The sequence below is a fragment of the Pelophylax lessonae genome (assembly GCF_965119305.1).
Source record: "Pelophylax lessonae genome assembly, chromosome: 4".
NCBI lineage: Eukaryota > Metazoa > Chordata > Amphibia > Anura > Ranidae > Pelophylax > Pelophylax lessonae.
In genome coordinates this window covers 270,132,934-270,151,800 of record NC_138771.1, presented here as the reverse complement: position 1 = coordinate 270,151,800, position 18,867 = coordinate 270,132,934, and the positions used below count along the sequence as shown (strand labels likewise).

At 52.4% G+C, this 18,867-nt stretch overlaps 1 protein-coding gene across 1 annotated transcript in view; it reads right to left on the bottom strand.

Annotated features, from left to right (window-relative positions):
• Positions 1 to 18,867, bottom strand: part of LEMD3 (LEM domain containing 3) — a 145,603-nt gene that overhangs the window by 32,879 nt on the left and 93,857 nt on the right. Inside the window, exon 8 of the mRNA XM_082256495.1 lies at positions 12,711 to 12,813. Coding sequence (XP_082112621.1) covers positions 12,711 to 12,813 — 103 coding nt within the window. The remainder of the gene's footprint in view (positions 1 to 12,710; positions 12,814 to 18,867) is intronic.

Genomic DNA, 18,867 nt, shown 5'->3' with positions numbered 1-18,867 from the left:
CAGGAAGAGAACTTCTAGCGGACGTAGAAGCTGATTGGTTTCACAATTATCAAGTGCATAAATACCACAGTCAAAATGGCGACACTAGCTTCCGGATGACGCATGTGTAATTCCAAAACGTGTTGAGGCTAGTGGATTGTGGATGACGCACTTACGGAATCGAGGCTTGGAACGCACGCTGACTCCAGGACACGGAGCAGCAATTGCACGGCCTTAGAGACCACTGGATAAACTTAGCACCGGTCTAAGGGCACAACCAAATTTGAGTGTATATATTTATCACAGTTAAATTGTTTACGTAACAATTCAACAATGAATGTTGCACAATGATGGCCATTTACTCTATGAACGCATGAGAGGGGATCTAAGTGGAACAGATAGGGAACTAGCGGAGCATTGCTACAGCTGTCGGAACCACAAGACCCACAAAAAGGCATAATATTGTTCAGGCCTATATTACACCATCTGTTGGCGAGTGCGCATTTTGGCAGGTGGAGGATCCACATACAATTGGGTGAAGCATTGAATGGACAAGATTTATTTTCTGGCACGGAATGAAACAATGGACATGGATATTTAATTTAAATGTTTTTTTCTCTGTAACAGTCTTCATATGAGATTTGATATATTGGTTTCATTAGCGTTGGTGATGCATTGTTCCCAGTATAGTTTTTTGTATTCGGTTGCACATCCACATAGCGGTGAAGTAAATGTTTAGAAAGATTGTGGCTTGCACACTTGAGGTTAGCTACTCTTTTTTTTTTTGTTTTTTTTTAACTCAAGTAGAATGGTGCATTTTTTTTCTGTATGGAATGCATCCAGAGAGCGAAAAAAACCTGCAGTTAAAAAAAAAAAAAAAAAAAACCACACACACGACTCCAGAAACGGGCATCAAAAATGGTGAAAGGTCTGAGGGATCAAACATCTGGAGAGACTTCAGGAACTTAATATGTACAGTCTGGAAGAAAGGGAAGGAGGAGGATACATGCCTTAAACCAGGGGCGGGGAACCTTTTTTCTGCCAAGGGCCATTTGGGTATTTATAAAATCATTCGGGGGCCGTACAAAATTATCAACTTAAAAATGTGCCTGTTCTATTTGGTCAAACAATTAACTCACCCTAATGTGATGGCTGCAACTGCTTCTCTTTGGTGAGGTGTGAGATGTTAGCTGGTATGATGATGTTGCTACTCGGAACTGGTTTTCCAGGTTTGCGTCAGTCAGTCTGGAGCGCAGTCGACTTTGTGGTGGTAAGTTTTGAAAAGAACTGCTGGCAGGTAATGCTGGTGGGTACAGCTGGCTCAGGCTGGTCCTGCGCTGTGGGTACGGCTGGTCCTGCGCTGTGGGTACGGCTGGTCCTGCGCTGTGGGTACGGCTGGTCCTGCGCTGTGGGTACGGCTGGTCCTGCGCTGTGGGTACGGCTGGTCCTGCGCTGTGGGTACGGCTGGTCCTGCGCTGTGGGTACGGCTGGTCCTGCGCTGTGGGTACGGCTGGTCCTGCTGACTCTGGCTGGTCCTGCTGACTCTGGCTGGTCCTGCTGACTCTGGCTGGTCCTGCTGACTCTGGCTGGTCCTGCTGACTCTGGCTGGTCCTGCTGACTCTGGCTGGTCCTGCTGACTCTGGCTGGTCCTGCTGACTCTGGCTGGTCCTGCTGACTCTGGCTGGTCCTGCTGACTCTGGCTGGTCCTGCTGACTCTGGCTGGTCCTGCTGACTCTGGCTGGTCCTGCTGACTCTGGCTGGTCCTGCTGACTCTGGCTGGTCCTGCTGACTCTGGCTGGTCCTGCTGACTCTGGCTGGTCCTGCTGACTCTGGCTGGTCCTGCTGACTCTGGCTGGTCCTGCTGACTCTGGCTGGTCCTGCTGACTCTGGCTGGTCCTGCTGACTCTGGCTGGTCCTGCTGACTCTGGCTGGTCCTGCTGACTCTGGCTGGTCCTGCTGACTCTGGCTGGTCCTGCTGACTCTGGCTGGTCCTGCTGACTCTGGCTGGTCCTGCTGACTCTGGCTGGTCCTGCTGACTCTGGCTGGTCCTGCTGACTCTGGCTGGTCCTGCTGACTCTGGCTGGTCCTGCTGACTCTGGCTGGTCCTGCTGACTCTGGCTGGTCCTGCTGACTCTGGCTGGTCCTGCTGACTCTGGCTGGTCCTGCTGACTCTGGCTGGTCCTGCTGACTCTGGCTGGTCCTGCTGACTCTGGCTGGTCCTGCTGACTCTGGCTGGTCCTGCTGACTCTGGCTGGTCCTGCTGACTCTGGCTGGTCCTGCTGACTCTGGCTGGTCCTGCTGACTCTGGCTGGTCCTGCTGACTCTGGCTGGTCCTGCTGACTCTGGCTGGTCCTGCTGACTCTGGCTGGTCCTGCTGACTCTGGCTGGTCCTGCTGACTCTGGCTGGTCCTGCTGACTCTGGCTGGTCCTGCTGACTCTGGCTGGTCCTGCTGACTCTGGCTGGTCCTGCTGACTCTGGCTGGTCCTGCTGACTCTGGCTGGTCCTGCTGACTCTGGCTGGTCCTGCTGACTCTGGCTGGTCCTGCTGACTCTGGCTGGTCCTGCTGACTCTGGCTGGTACTGCTGTGTGTGCTGCTGGCGGGAAATGCTGGCTAGCAGCGGTGCCGCGCTGGAGGAAGAGGCTATGTTTCCTGGATTGGTCACAGGCAGAGTGCATTTGATATCACTCCGTCTGACTCACTCAGACTGTCACAACAGAGCCGTCACTATACAAGAAGCATTGGCTCCATTCTGACAGGTCAGCTGAGAGACACAGACTCAGCTGCAAGGGGGGCCGGACCAAATGACTTTGAGGGCCGCATACGGCCCCCGGGACATAGGTTCCCCACCCCTGACTTAAACCTTTAGCTACAACTAGGTGGTGAATAAAGTTCAGGTGGGCAAAAATGTTAAATATGGAGCCAAACACAACAACATGGGGACATGACCTCAAATTAGCAGGAGGAAAGCTCAAAACGAATCTTAAAGTATTCATTTACTGAGAGTAGTTGATGCTTTGAATAGGCTTCAAGCAGAGTTGGGCAGTCAGTCAACAGTAAGTGGATTTAAACATGCTTGGAACAAACCGATATATACAGACAGACCAAAAAAAAAAAAAAGAAAAAAACGGAATTTTTGTAAAATCTTACCTGTAAAATTCCTTTCTCTGAGTCCTCCGACAGTCGCCGCTTCTTCATATTCGTCACATATGGGGTATTAGACTTTGCTCCGAAGGAGTAGCTAGGCAACAGAATATGTTAACAATAAAGCTTTAACATATCCCACCCTCAAGGGGTGGTCCCCTCAGTCAATACCCTCCTACTTCCTGCAACCATATCTCAGTTTTAGTGGAATAGCAGTAGAGTATACAATCAAACCCCAAAAGAGGGGCGGGGGCGGCGACTGTCGGAGGACTCAGAGAAAGGAATTTTACAGGTAAGATTTTACAAAAATTCCGTTTTCTCTTACGTCCTCCGACAGTCGCCGCCTCTTCATATTCGTCACATATGGGGACGTCCCAAAGCAGTGCAAACATGAGGGGTGGGAAACGCATCCGCGCCGAAAGGCAACGCAGTCTCCACATCAAAGAAGGAACCTTACCAAAGGAAGGAAACCAGCTGGGCAACAGCAAAAAACAAGTGCTCAACAGGAGCAACAACCCAGGAAAAGACAAAAAAACCAGGGGATACAAAACTTATCCCAACAGCCAGGAGTCCCCAACAAGGGACCCTAGGGAACAGCCGCACTAAGAACCTTGCAGCCAAAGGAAGCATCCGCCGATGCCTGAACATCTACTTTGTAGAATTTTGTGAAAGTGTGCACGGTCGACCAAGTCGCCGCCTTACACACCTGGGCTACAGAAGCCCCATGACGACAGGCCCAAGACGTACTCAGAGATCTAGTAGAGTGCGCCTTCACAGGCACAGGGGGAACCTTCCCCTGCAAAGCATAGGCCTGTTCAATGGTCTGCCTGATCCATTTGGCGATGGTAGAGGCCGAAGCCGCCATGCCCTTCCGAGGACCCTCTGGAAGAACAAACAAGGAGTCCGTCTTCCGAAAAGACTCAGTCGATTTAAGGTAAACCCTTATCGCCCGAACAACATCCAGAGAGTGCAATCTCACCTCCTTTGGATGTTTAGGCTTCGTGCACAACGAAGGCAAGACAATATCCTCATTAAGATGGAATTCCGAAACCCGTTTCGGCAGAAAAGGAGGATTAGGTCGCAAGACCACCTTATCCAAATGAATAACCAGGTACGGAGACTTGCAGGACAAAGCCGCCAGCTCCGACACTCTGTGAGCCGAAGTGATCGCCACCAAAAAGGCGACCTTTTTGGACAACATAGACAACGAGATCTCCCTGATCTGTTCAAAAGGAGCACGTTGTAACACAGATAGAACGAGATTCAAGTCCCAAGGGGGCAGAGGATCCCGCCTCGGGGGAACCAGATGCCGCACACCCTGAACAAAGGTGCCAACCAATGGGTTAGAAGCCACGGGACATTGAAACAGAACGGCCAGAGCAGACACCTGACCCTTTATCATAGCCAGCGCCAAACGCTGATCAACACCCGTTTGAAGGAAAGACAGCACACGGGACACCGAGTACGTGCGGGGTGAAAACCCCCTGGACTCACACCAGGCAAAATAGGCCTTCCAAGTACGGTAATAAACCTTCCCCGAGGAAGACTTCCTCGCGTTGATTAAAGTATGAACGACCTCCGGAGAGAGACCCCTCTCCTTCAGGACCTCGGTCTCAACAGCCAGGCCTTCAAAGCCAGCGACTGTAAAGCAGGATGGTATATCGGTCCTTGAGACAGTAGATCGTCTCGAAGAGGCAGACGCCATGGGGCGTCGACCGCCAGATTCACGAGGTCTGCGTACCAGGACCGGCGAGGCCAGTCCGGTGCCACAAGAATCACCGTGTTGCGTTCCGAGTGTAACCTGCGAAGGAACCTGGACAGCAACTGAATCGGTGGAAACGCGTACATCAGCCTGTACTGATGCCACGGGGCCACTAACGCGTCCGACGCGTCTGCCCGAGGGTCGCGCGTCCTTGCCACGAACCTCTTCACCTTGTTGTTGAGGCGAGACGCGAACAGGTCCACATCTGGAAGACCCCACTTCGCGCACAACGTCTGGAAGACAGCCGGATGGAGAGACCATTCCCCCTGATCCAGGGTCTGGCGACTCAGATAGTCCGCCTGCCAGTTCTCCACTCCCGGAATGTGAACCGCCGTTATCGCCGGGACATGAGTCTCGGCCCAAGACAGAATGTCGGCCACTTCTGGAGCCGCTCGGGCACTCCTGGTGCCCCCTTGGTGGTTGATGTAGGCCACCGCCGTGGCATTGTCCGTCTGCACCCGAACCGGGCAACCCTGCAGCCGGTCCGTCCAGCGATGAAGACAGAGACTTATCGCACGCAATTCCAGAATGTTGATCGGAAGGGAAGACTCCCCCTCCGACCAAGTCCCCTGAGCGGACAGAACGCCCAGAACTCCACCCCAGCCCGACAGGCTGGCATCCGTGGTGATTACCGTCCACGAGATCGGACGAAACGACTTGCCCCCGGACACCAACGGGGACTGGAGCCACCACAGAAGGTTTTCCCTGGTGCGAAGACTCAACGAGATTTGAAGATCCAGAGATTGAGGTCGCCCGTCCCACCTGGACAGGATCTCCGCTTGGAGACCCCGCGTGTGAAACTGTGCGAAAGGAATCGCCTCGAAGGCCGAGACCATCAATCCCAGACATCTCATACACGTCCGCAGAGACGAGTTCGGAACGTCCCTGAGGGACCTGACTTCCTCCCGGAGAGTCCTGAGTTTGTCTTCCGGCAGGAAGACCTTCGCCTGCACCGAGTCCAGTATCATTCCCAGATAGGGGAGACGAACCGACGGACTCAGTGTCGACTTTGGAAAATTTATCGTCCAACCAAACTCCTGCAGAGTTTGCATTGTGACAGACAGGTCCTCCTCCAGACCCTGGCTGGTCGCAGACCGAACCAGAATGTCGTCCAGATACCCCAGGACAGAAACGCCCTGGGCCCTCAATAATGCCAGAACCGGTGCAAGCACCTTGGTGAAGACCCGCGGAGCCGAGGCGAGACCAAAGGGCAACGCCACGAACTGGTAGTGATCCTCCGCAATGGCAAATCGAAGGTACCTCTGATGACCCTCGAATATGGGGATGTGAAGGTACGCATCCTTCAAATCGATGGAGGCCATGAATTCCCCCGGAACCAGGGCAGCCATGCGGAACTTGCGAACCCGCACAGAGCGGTTCAGAGCCTTCAAGTCCAGAATCGGACGAACCTTGCCCTCCTTTCTGGGCACGGTGAACAGATTGGAATAAAACCCCCGAAACCTGTCCCGATGAGGCACCGGAACCACCACTCCCTGAGCCCTCAGGTCCCGCACCGCCAGGTGCAGGTCCCGCAAGCGCTCTGGAGACAGTTGAAGATTTGAGGGAAAAAATCTGCTCTCCGGCCGAGAGAGAAACTCGATCTTGTAACCAGATCGAACGATTTCCAGAACCCATCTGTCCCGCACACGGGTCAACCAGGGCTGAAGAAAACCGAGCAAGCGTCCCCCCACCCCAAAACTGGGTGAGGGCGCCCCTTCAGGCCGAACTGTTATGGGCTGCAGGTCCGGATTGGCCGGACTTCTGTTTCCCAGACCAGGGCTTCTTCTGAGAGCCTTGACCTTTGAACGGTTTGCCCTTGTAGTGTGGCCGAAAGGCACGAAAGGACCCCTGAGGGGGCCGAAAATTTGCATGCTTCTTCCCAGAAGCCCCCTTAGCCTTGGGGAAATGGGGCAAGAGAGTGCTCTTACCCCCGGTGATCCCCTTAATCAACACATCCAGGGACTCCCCCAAAAAGGCGAGACCCATCATAAGGCAGATTGGCTAAGGTCTTACGTGAAGATTGGTCCACCGACCAACATTTTAACCAAACCAGGCGGCGAGACAACACCGCCACGCTGTGCACACGTGCAGCCAACGGAATCAGGTCCAGGTCCGCATCACACAGATACATGACACCCTGGTGGATCTGATCCACCATATCCAGGGTCGCCGGCGAGGCCGAGTCGGCCACTAGGACGCGCCTAAGCATCTGCGTCCAACTTGCGATCGCCTGGGCCGCCATGAGAGAAGCAAACAGAGCCTTAAGCATAGAACCCGTAACAGAATAAGTATGACGGGCAAGAGACTCCAGTCTCCTATCCGTGGCATCCCGGAAAATAGGGGAACCCTCTGCAGGAATCGCAGTGGCTTTGTTCAAAACCGCAATTGCATGATCCACTGGTGGAGGCACACACCACCTTTCATCAGTGGCAGGCGAAAAAGGATAACGCAGCTTGAATTTACTTGGTACCGCAAAAGGTTTGCGCAGATCGCGCCATTGATCCTTAACAGCGCGCTGAAAATCAGCATTGCAGGGAAAAACCTGCGGCGTCCTGCGTTTTCTCTGCGTCCCATAAGCCGCCAAGGCAGCGGGGGGACACACTTCGTCCTGCAAACGCAGCGTTTGCTTAATGGAAGCAATCAACTCATCCATGATTGCAAGCTCTTCAGGCGAGCCAGGGGGAGAATTATCGACCCCCTCAACTTCAGCCTCCACCTCAGACCCCACTAGATCAAGAGAGGAGCGGGACCCCGATAAGGAGGCCCCTGCCAGAACAGCCCCATCACCTTCACCCTCAGAATCAGAGGAAAGAGCAACTCTGGGCCTTTTAGTAGATTGAGCAGCCACCAGCATTTGCACCTGAGCAGCAAGGCCAGCCACAATAGTTGCTAAATCCCCCCCTGGGGGGGAAACAGCGGTCCCCTGGCTTTCCACCAATACTGTAGGAAATTTGCCCTCCTGAGAATCCATTGCCCCTGTAATGCCAGACAACCAAGGGTTAACTGCCCCTTTTAAGCAAGCGCGGCAAGTGCAGCCCACCGCACCACACTCAAGCACAATGAGACCCCCACAGGGAATATGCAAACTGAACACAGGCAATGGATAGCAAGAACAGAAGGATAAAACCTGAGGAGACCCTCGCCGCTGCTGCTGCCTCGATCGGTGTTCCTGGAAAGAGGAAGTGATGCTGCCAGGTCGCTCTATGTAAGCCTATGGAGGCTACAAGAAAATGGCCGCCATGCATGTAAACCATGCGGCCGGAGCGGGTGTAGGCAAAATGGCGTCGTTTGGCGCCGAAACCGCCGCTCCACAGTGCATTAAAACACACATTACATTCCAATATAAGAATACATGTCAGATCGCCGCAGCGATCGCTGTATATGCCCAAACATGCCAAAAAAACATGCCCCACAGCACACAGCTTCTCACACTGCCCAGTCTGACACACACAGTGTCATACAGCTTCCCCCCCCCCCCCATGCAGCCCACAGCATGCAGCCGAGAGAAAGGGAGACAAGCAGTGTGAATAGAGGCAGGTTACACAGTCCCAGACTGACACCCCCCCAGACAGACAGGTCCCCACATAAATACACTTATCTCACATGGCGTGGGGGACCCGCACAGGCGAACAAGCCGCTGCACATGAGGCAGGGAGAGTCGCAATTCAAGACGCACAAAATGGGGGTTAAGAAACCGCACAGCGTCCAGTGAGGTAGCCACCTCACCAATCATCCCTGCACCGAACAGGGATGGGTCGTTCACTATGCCAGGAGCGTTACCTGGCTGAACGCTCGATGGCAGGCTGGGAAGCCACTGACCCACGACCTGCGACCAGGGGGATCAGCCCGAGACCCAGCCCGCATGATCCTCTTCGTCCGAAGAACTAACTAACGCTGACAAAATAACAGCTAATTAAAGGTAGAGAGAAAAACTCAAACAAAATATTAAAAAGAAGAAAGAGTCTGGGACAGAAAGTCCCAGCACAGAAAGAGCCAGCCACTCCTGACAAGCTAGACATTAAAACTGAGATATGGTTGCAGGAAGTAGGAGGGTATTGACTGAGGGGACCACCCCTTGAGGGTGGGATATGTTAAAGCTTTGTTGTTAACATATTCTGTTGCCTAGCTACTCCTTCGGAGCAAAGTCTAATACCCCATATGTGACGAATATGAAGAGGCGGCGACTGTCGGAGGACGTAAGAGAAAAGACTATTACACACATATCCATGTCTTTATGAACCTTGCTGTGTGCACTGGTCCAAATCATTTGGTGGTGGGGGGTTGTTTTGGGGCTGTTTTTCGGGGTCATGGGCTTCCAGTAAAGGGAACACTTAAGGCCTCAGCATGCCAGAACATTTGGTACAATTCATTCTCCCAACTTTGTGGGAACCGTTTGGGAATGGCCCATTCCTGTTCCAACATAACTGTGCACCAGTACACAAAGCAAGGTCCATAAAGACATGGCTGAGCTAGTTTTGGGTGGAGGAACTTGACTGGCCTTCACAGAGTCCTGACCTCAATCTAACAGAACACCTTTGAGATGAATTAGAACGAGACTGAGCCAGGCCTTCTCGTCCAAAATCAGTGCCTGACCTCACAAATGCGCTTCTGGAAGAATGGTCAAACATTCCCATAAACACACTCCCCTAAACCTTGTGGACAGTCCAGCCTTCCCAGAAGAGTTGAAGCAGTTATAGCTGCAAAGGGTGTACCAACTCAATACTGAACCCTACGCACTAAGACTGGGATATAGACAGACATGCAGTATTCACATTTTTGTAAATATTTTCTCTTTTCATGTGACAGCACTGAAGAAATGACACTGTTACAATGTAGTGAGTGTACAGTTTGTATAACTAAATTTGCTGTCCCCTCAAAATAACAGCCATTTTTGTCTAAACCGAGTGAGAACACCCTAAGTGCAAACGTCCAAATTGGGCCCAAAGTGTCAGTATTTTGTGAGGCCACCATTATTTTCCAGCACTGCCTTAACCCTCTTGGGCATGGAGTTCACCAGAACTTCACAGGTTGCCACTGGAGTCCTCTTCCACTCCTGGAAGCTGGAGCTGGTGGGGATGTTAGAGACTTTGCGCTCCACCTTCCATTTGAGGATGCCCCACAGATGCTAAATAGGAATTAGGTCTGGAGACTTGGCCAGTCCATCACCTTTACCCTCAGCTTCTTTTAGCAAGGCAGTGGTAGTCGAAGGTGTGTTTGGGGTCGTTCTATTGGAATACTGCCCTGAGGCCCAGTCTCCGAAGGGAGGGGGATCATGCTCTGCTTCAGTATGTCGCAGTACATGTTGGCATTCATGGTTCCCTCAATGAACTGTAGCTCTCTAGGGCTGGCAGCATTCATGCAGCCCCAAGACCATGACACTCCCACAGCCCCAGACCATGACACTCCCACAGCCCCAGACCATGACACTCCCACAGCCCCAGACCATGACACTCCCACAGCCCCAGACCATGACACTCCCACAGCCCCAGACCATGACACTCCCACAGCCCCAGACCATGACACTCCCACAGCCCCAGACCATGACACTCCCACAGCCCCAGACCATGACACTCCCACAGCCCCAGACCATGACACTCCCACAGCCCCAGACCATGACACTCCCACAGCCCCAGACCATGACACTCCCACAGCCCCAGACCATGACACTCCCACAGCCCCAGACCATGACACTCCCACAGCCCCAGACCATGACACTCCCACAGCCCCAGACCATGACACTCCCACCACCATGCTTGACTGTAAGGCAAGACACACTTGTCTTTGTACTCCTCACCTGGTTGCTGCCACACACGCTTGACACCATCTGAACCAAATAAGTTTATCTTGCTCTCATCAAACCACAGGACATGGTTCCAGTGATCTATGTTCTCAGTCTGCTTGTCTTCAGCATCATCTTTAGAAGCGGCTTCTTTTATGCAGTGTGCATATGGTCTGAGCACCGACAGGCTGACCCCCCCCCCCCCTTCAACCTCTGCAGCAATGCTGGCAGCACTCATACATTTCCCAAAGGCAACCTCTGCATTTGACGCTAAACATGTGCACTCAACTTCTATAGTCGACAAACGGGAAGGCCTATTTTGAGTGGAACCTGTTCTGTTAAACCGCTGTATGGTCTTGGCCACCATGCTGCAGCTCAGTTTCAGAGCCTTGGCAATCTTATAGCCTAGGCCACTGTTGGTGAACCTTGGCACCCCAGATGTTTTAGAACTACATTTCCCATGATGCTCATGCACTCTGCAGTGTATTTGATCATGGGAAATGTGGTTCCAAAACATTTGGGGTGCCAAGGTTCGCCATCACTGGCCTAGGCCATCTTTATGTAGAGCAACAATTCTTTAAGATCCTCAGAGTTCTTGGACACGAGGTGCCATGTTGAACTTCCAGCGACCAGTAAGGGAGAGTGAGCGATAACACCAACTTTAACACCTGCTCCCCATTCACACCTGAGAGCTTGTGACACTAACTAGTCACATGACACCGGGAAGGGAAAATGGCTAATTGGGCCCAATTTGGACATTTTCACTTAGGGGTGTACTCACTTTTGATGCCAGCTGTTTAGACATTAATGGCTGTGTGTTGAGTTATTTTGAGGGGACAGCAAATTTACAGTGTTATACAAGCTATACACTCACTACTTTACATTGTAGCAAAGGGTAATTTCTTCAGTGTTGTTGCATGAAGATGTATATAAAAAAAAAAAAATAAATAAAAATGTGAGGGGTGTACTCACTTTGAGAGATACTGTACATATACACCATGTTTTCTGCCCTCACTTTTCTGTTTCTTTTGAAGAGTAGCTCCAGCCAAAAAATTAAATTTTTAAGTTTTTTGGATAGCATAGGGAAGGGTTAACACCCCTGTACCATTTGTTTTGCTGTCTGTACCCCTGTTCAGAAGATTTCACCTCACTTTCTGTCCCTATGAAAACTGAATTTTGAAAATGTTGGGTTGTGGAAACAAGGATTGTTGATGAAGCTTCAGTGGAGACACCTTTTTCCCTATGAGTACTCTTACAGGAGTGAAATTCCCTTCCTAGGGCTAGATTTCTCCTCACTTCCTGTTGCCTCCCTTTGTAAGGAGTCGTTTGTAAGTCGGATGTTTGTACCCCGGGGACCGCCTGTACTACAATTAATGATCATATACAAGTGATGCTGGTATACTTCCAAATGATTTGTATTGTAATGTATTGTAAATTACATGAGCTTGGTTTCCTGCTAAGGTTGAGTCATTGACCCAAGTCATTCAACTCGTGGTTTAGACAGGTTCTTAAAATTCCCCTACTGTGTCACTACTAAGAACTGTTATTCCTAATAAAAACACACGCAATCATCTAGATGGCTGCAGATGTCCCCTTCCAACTCTACATCGAGAGCTGAGTGATCAAAGACCACTGTTTGCTCAGGTCTCGGATCCACTGACTGTCAGTCACTGCTCTGCCTCTCCATTGCTCTCTGGAGCGCAGGGCTGTGGAGGAGGCAGGAGCGGCTGGCTCAGGTTCAAGTTCTCAGTGCTGCACTGAGGGGCTGAGTTAGCTGCCCGTCAGGTATCTGGCCAGATCCAGACATTGTGAGGAACCCTGCAGAGCCTGGACCGGCTCAGTCGTATCGGCCAACAGCAGACTTTAGCCCAATTTCAGCTGAATCTGCATCACAGGAGTGCAGAACTAAGTGCACGCCTGTCATCCCCAGGAGAAGTATGGCCAAAAGAGCTTTACCCATACTTTTCATAAATTAGGTTCATCACAAGGATTTTAATGAATTTGCACTTATTAAAATTTTGCCACACTGAAAAAAAGTAGCACTAACCGGTCACAAGCTGGTATCAACGAGTCTCTCACATGTGGGATTGGTGTGTATGGATCAAGTTCTTTGTTTTCTTGACAAGCTTCACCATGACTTTTCAAAACATCTAGGGAAAGAAAAAAAATAAAATGTAAGCAGTGGATTACCAATATAATGATGCACATTACCTCTAGACAGCAGTCTCAGAATCAGGACAATGCACAATAGCCACTCTGACCAGCTTTCCTGCCTCTGCTTAAGAAAAGCATTGCCACAACATGATGCTTCTACCACCATGTTTCACAGTGGGGATGGTGTTTATGGCGAAGTGCAGTGTTGCACCACACATAGCGTTTTGCTTTAAAACCACTTGCCTAGCCCCTCCCAGGCAAAGTGACGTACCGGTACGTCACTAGCCTGGGAGCCAATAGGGGGCGAACGCGCGCCCCTGCTCGTTCCCTAAGAAGCCCGAGCGTGTGACCGGCGGACCCGATGTCCGCCGGTCACTCGCGATCGTCGGGTGGAGAGGGAGAAAGGCAGGCGGCTAATGTAAACAAACCGCCTGTCATTCTCCCGTGTAAAAGCACAGATCATACGGGCCTGCTATGTAGGACCGTTGATCTGTGCTGTTACACACACAGCCACATCCAATCACAGCAAGAATCACGCCCCTAGTGACACACTTAACCCCTCCCTTTCAAAGTTAACCCCTTCCCCTCCCAGTGTCCTTTTTACAGTAACCGTGCATATGTATAGCACCGATTACTGTAGTAATGTCACTGGTACCCCCAAAAAGTGTCAAAAATGTCAGTCAAGGGTCTGATCTGTCCGCCGCAATGTCGCAGTCCCTCAAAAAAAAAAAAAAAAAAAAGACAAAAATCTTTCCCTTAGTAAACGCAATGACTTTTGTGCAAACCAATCAAAAACGGAATTTTTGTAAAATCTTACCTGTAAAATTCCTTTCTCTGAGTCCTCCGACAGTCGCCGCCTCTTCATATTCGTCACATATGGGGTATTAGACTTTGCTCCGAAGGAGTAGCTAGGCAACAGAATATGTTAACAACAAAGCTTTAACATATCCCACCCTCAAGGGGTGGTCCCCTCAGTCAATACCCTCCTACTTCCTGCAACCATATCTCAGTTTTAGTGGAATAGCAGTAGAGTATACATACAAACCCCAAAAGAGGGGCGGGGGCGGCGACTGTCGGAGGACTCAGAGAAAGGAATTTTACAGGTAAGATTTTACAAAAATTCCGTTTTCTCTTACGTCCTCCGACAGTCGCCGCCTCTTCATATTCGTCACATATGGGGACGTCCCAAAGCAGTGCAAACATGAGGGGTGGGAAACGCATCCGCGCCGAAAGGCAACGCAGTCTCCACATCAAAGAAAGGAACCTTACCAAAGGAAGGAACTAGCTGGGCAACAGCAAAAATAAGTGCTCAACAGGAGCAACAACCCAGGAAAAGACAAAAAACCAGGGGATACAAAACTTATCCCAACAGCCAGGAGACCCCAACAAGGGACCCTAGGGAACAGCCGCACTAAGAACCTTGCGGCCAAAGGAAGCATCCGCCGATGCCTGAACATCTACTTTGTAGAATTTTGTGAAAGTGTGCACGGTCGACCAAGTCGCCGCCTTACACACCTGGGCTACAGAAGCCCCATGACGACAGGCCCAAGACGTACTCAGAGATCTAGTAGAGTGCGCCTTCACAGGCACAGGGGGAACCTTCCCCTGCAAGGCATAAGCCTGTTCAATGGTCTGCCTGATCCATTTGGCAATGGTAGAGGCGGAAGCCGCCATGCCCTTCCGAGGACCCTCTGGAAGAACAAACAAGGAGTCCGTCTTTCGAAAAGACTCAGTCGATTTAAGGTAAACCCTAATCGCTCGAACAACATCCAGAGAATGCAATCTCACCTCCTTAGGATGTTTAGGCTTCGTGCACAACGAAGGCAAAACAATATCCTCGTTAAGATGGAATTCCGAAACTCGTTTCGGCAGAAAAGAAGGATTAGGTCGCAAGACCACCTTATCCAAATGAACAACCAGGTACGGAGACTTGCAGGACAAAGCCGCCAGTTCCGACACTCTGCGAGCCGAAGTGATCGCCACCAAAAAGGCGACCTTTTTGGACAACATAGACAACGAGATCTCCCTGATCTGTTCAAAAGGAGCACGTTGTAACACAGACAGGACTAGATTCAAGTCCCAAGGGGGCAAGGGATCCCTCCTAGGAGGAACCAGATGCCGCACACCCTGAATAAAAGTGCCAACCAAGGAGTTGGAAGCCACGGGACGTTGAAACAGAACGGCCAGCGCAGACACCTGACCCTTTATCGTAGCCAGCGCCAAACGCTGATCGACACCCGTCTGAAGGAAAGACAGCACACGGGAAACCGAGTACGTGCGGGGTGAAAACCCCCTGGACTCACACCAGGCAAAATAGGCCTTCCAAGTACGGTAATAAACCTTTCCCGAGGAAGACTTCCTCGCGTTGATCAAGGTATGAACAACCTCTGGAGAGAGACCCTTCTCCTTCAGGACCTCGGTCTCAACAGCCAGGCCGTCAAAGCCAGCGACTGTAAAGCAGGATGGTAAATCGGTCCTTGAGACAGTAGATCGTCCCGAAGAGGCAGACGCCAGGGGGCGTCGACCGCCAGATTCACGAGGTCTGCGTACCAGGACCGGCGAGGCCAGTCCGGTGCCACAAGAATCACCGTGCTGCGTTCCGAGTGTAACCTGCGAAGGAACCGGGACAGCAACTGAATCGGTGGAAACGCGTACATCAGCCTGTACTGATGCCACGGGGCCACTAACGCGTCCGACGCGTCCGCCCGAGGGTCGCGCGTCCTTGCCACGAACCTCTTCACCTTGTAGTTGAGGCGAGACGCGAACAGGTCCACATCTGGAAGACCCCACTTCGCGCACAACATCTGGAAGACAGCCGAGTGGAGAGACCATTCCCCCTGATCCAGGGTCTGGCGACTCAGATAGTCCGCCTGCCAGTTCTCCACTCCCGGAATGTGAACCGCCGTTATCGCCGGGACATGAGTCCCGGCCCAAGACAGAATGTCGGCCACTTCTCGAGCCGCTCGGGCACTCCTGGTGCCCCCTTGGTGGTTGATGTAGGCCACCGCCGTGGCATTGTCCGTCTGCACCCGAACCGGGCAGCCCTGCAGCCGGTCCGTCCAGCGATGAAGACAGAGCCTTATCGCACGCAATTCCAGAATGTTGATCGGGAGGGAAGACTCCCCCTCCGACCAGGTCCCCTGGGCGGACAGAACGCCCAGAACACCACCCCAGCCCGACAGGCTGGCATCCGTGGTGATTATCGTCCACGAGATCGGACGAAACGACTTGCCCCCGGACACCAACGGGGACTGGAGCCACCACAGGAGGTTTTCCCTGGTGCGATGACTCAACGAGATCTGAAGATCCAGAGATTGAGGTCGCCCGTCCCACTTGGACAAGATCTCCGCTTGGAGACCCCGCGTGTGAAACTGCGCGAAAGGAATCGCCTCGAAAGCCGAGACCATCAATCCCAGACATCTCATACACGTCCGCAGAGACGAGTTCGGAACGTCCCTGAGGGACCTGACTTCCTCCTGAAGAGTCCTGAGTTTGTCTTCCGGCAGGAAGACCTTCGCCTGCACCGAGTCCAGTATCATTCCCAGATAGGGAAGACGAACCGACGGACTCAGAGTCGACTTTGGAACATTTATCGTCCAACCGAACTCCTGCAGAGTTTGCATCGTGACAGACAGGTCCTTCTCCAGACCCTGACTGGTCGCAGACCGAATCAGAATGTCGTCCAGATACCCCAGGACAGAAATGCCCTGGGCTCTCAATAATGCCAGAACCGGTGCAAGCACCTTGGTGAAGACCCGCGGAGCCGAGGCGAGCCCAAAGGGCAACGCCACGAACTGGTAGTGATCCTCCGCAATGGCAAATCGAAGGTATCTCTGATGACCCTCGAATATGGGGATGTGAAGATACGCATCCTTCAAATCGATGGAGGCCATGAATTCCCCCGGAACCAGGGCAGCCACCACCGAGCGCAGGGATTCCATGCGGAACTTGCGAACCCGCACAGAGCGGTTCAGAGCTTTCAAGTCCAGAATTGGACGAACCTTGCCCTCCTTTCTGGGCACAGTGAACAGATTGGAATAAAACCCCCGAAATCTGTCCCGATGAGGCACCGGAACCACCACTCCCTGAGCCCTCAGGTCCCGCACCGCCAGGCGCAGATCCCGCAGGCGCTCTGGAGACAGTTGTAGATTTGAGGGAAAAAATCTGCTCTCTGGCCGAGAGAGAAACTCGATCTTGTAACCAGATCGAACGATTTCCAGAACCCATCTGTCCCGCACACGGGCCAACCAGGGCTGAAGAAAACCGAGCAAGCGTCCCCCCACCCCAAAACTGGGTGAGGGCGCCCCTTCAGGCCGAACTGTTATGGGCCGCAGGTCCGGATTGGCCGGACTTCTGTTTTCCAGACCAGGGCTTCTTCTGAGAGCCCTGGCCCTTGAACGGTTTGCCCTTGTAGTGCGGCCGAAAGGCACGAAAGGACCCCTGAGGGGGCCGAAAATTAGCATGCTTCTTCCCAGAAGCCCCCTTAGCCTTGGGGAAATGGGGCAAGAGAGTGCTCTTACCCCCAGTAATCCCCTTAATCAACACATCCAGGGACTCCCCAAAAAGGCGAGACCCATCATAAGGCAGATTGGCTAAGGTTTTACGTGAAGATTGGTCCACCGACCAACATTTCAACCAAACCAGGCGGCGAGACAACACCGCCACGCTGTGCACACGCGCGGCCAACGGAATCAGGTCCAGGTCCGCATCACACAGATACATGACACCCTGGTGGATCTGATCCACCATATCCAGGGTCGCCGCTGAGGCCGAATCGGCCACTAGGACGCGCCTAAGCATCTGCGTCCAACTTGCGATCGCCTGGGCCGCCATGAGAGAAGCAAACAGAGCCTTAAGCATAGAACCCGTAACAGAATAAGTATGACGGGCAAGAGACTCCAGTCTCCTATCCGTGGCATCACGGAAAATAGGGGATCCCTCTGCCGGGATCGCAGTGGCTTTGTTCAAAACCGCAATAGCATGATCTACTGGCGGAGGCACACACCACCGTTCATCAGTGGCAGGCGAGAAAGGATAACGCAGCTTAAATTTACTTGGTACCGCAAAAGGCTTGCGCAAATCGCGCCATTGGTCCTTAACAGCGCGCTGAAAATCAGCATTGCAGGGAAAGACCTGCGGCGTCCTGCGTTTTCTCTGCGTCCCATAAGCCGCCAAGGCAGCTGGGGGACACACCTCGTCCTGCAAACGTAGCGTCTGCTTAATGGAAGCAATCAACTCATCCATGATTGCAAGCTCTTCAGGCGAGCCAGGGGGAGAATTATCAACCCCCTCAACTTCAGCCTCTACCTCAGACCCCACTAGATCCAGAGAGGAGCGGGACCCCGATAGGGGGGTCCCCGCCAGAACAGCCCCATCACCTTCACCCTCAGAATCAGAGGACAGAGCAACCCTGGGCCGTTTAGTAGATTGAGCAGCCACCAGCATTTGCACCTGTGCAGCAAGGCCAGCCACAATAGTGGCCAAATCCCCCCCTGGGGGGGAAACAGCGGTCCCCTGGCTTTCCACCAAGACTGTGGGAAATTTGCCCTCCTGAGAATCCATTGCCCCTGTATGCCAGACAACCAAGGGTTAACTGCCCCCGTACAGCAAGCGCGGCAAGCGCAGCCCACCGCACCACACTCAGGCACAATGAGACCCCCACAGGGAATATACAGACTGAATACAGGCAATGGAACACAGGAACAGAAGGATAAAACCTGAGGAGACTCCGCTGCTGCTGCTGCCTCGATCGGTGCTTCCAGGAGAGAGGAAGTGATGCTGCCAGGGCGCTCTATGTAAGCCTATGGAGGCTACAAGAAAATGGCCGCCGTGCATGTAAACCATGCGGCCGGAGCGGGCGCCGGTAAAATGGCGCCGTTTGGCGCCGAAATCGCCGCTCCACAGTGCATAAAACCACACACAATATCATCCCATAATACGGATATATGTTAGATCGCCGCAGCGATCGCTGTATATGCCCCAACATGCCATTAAAAACATGCCCCACAGCACACAGCTCCTCACACTGCCCAGCCTGACATACTCAGTGT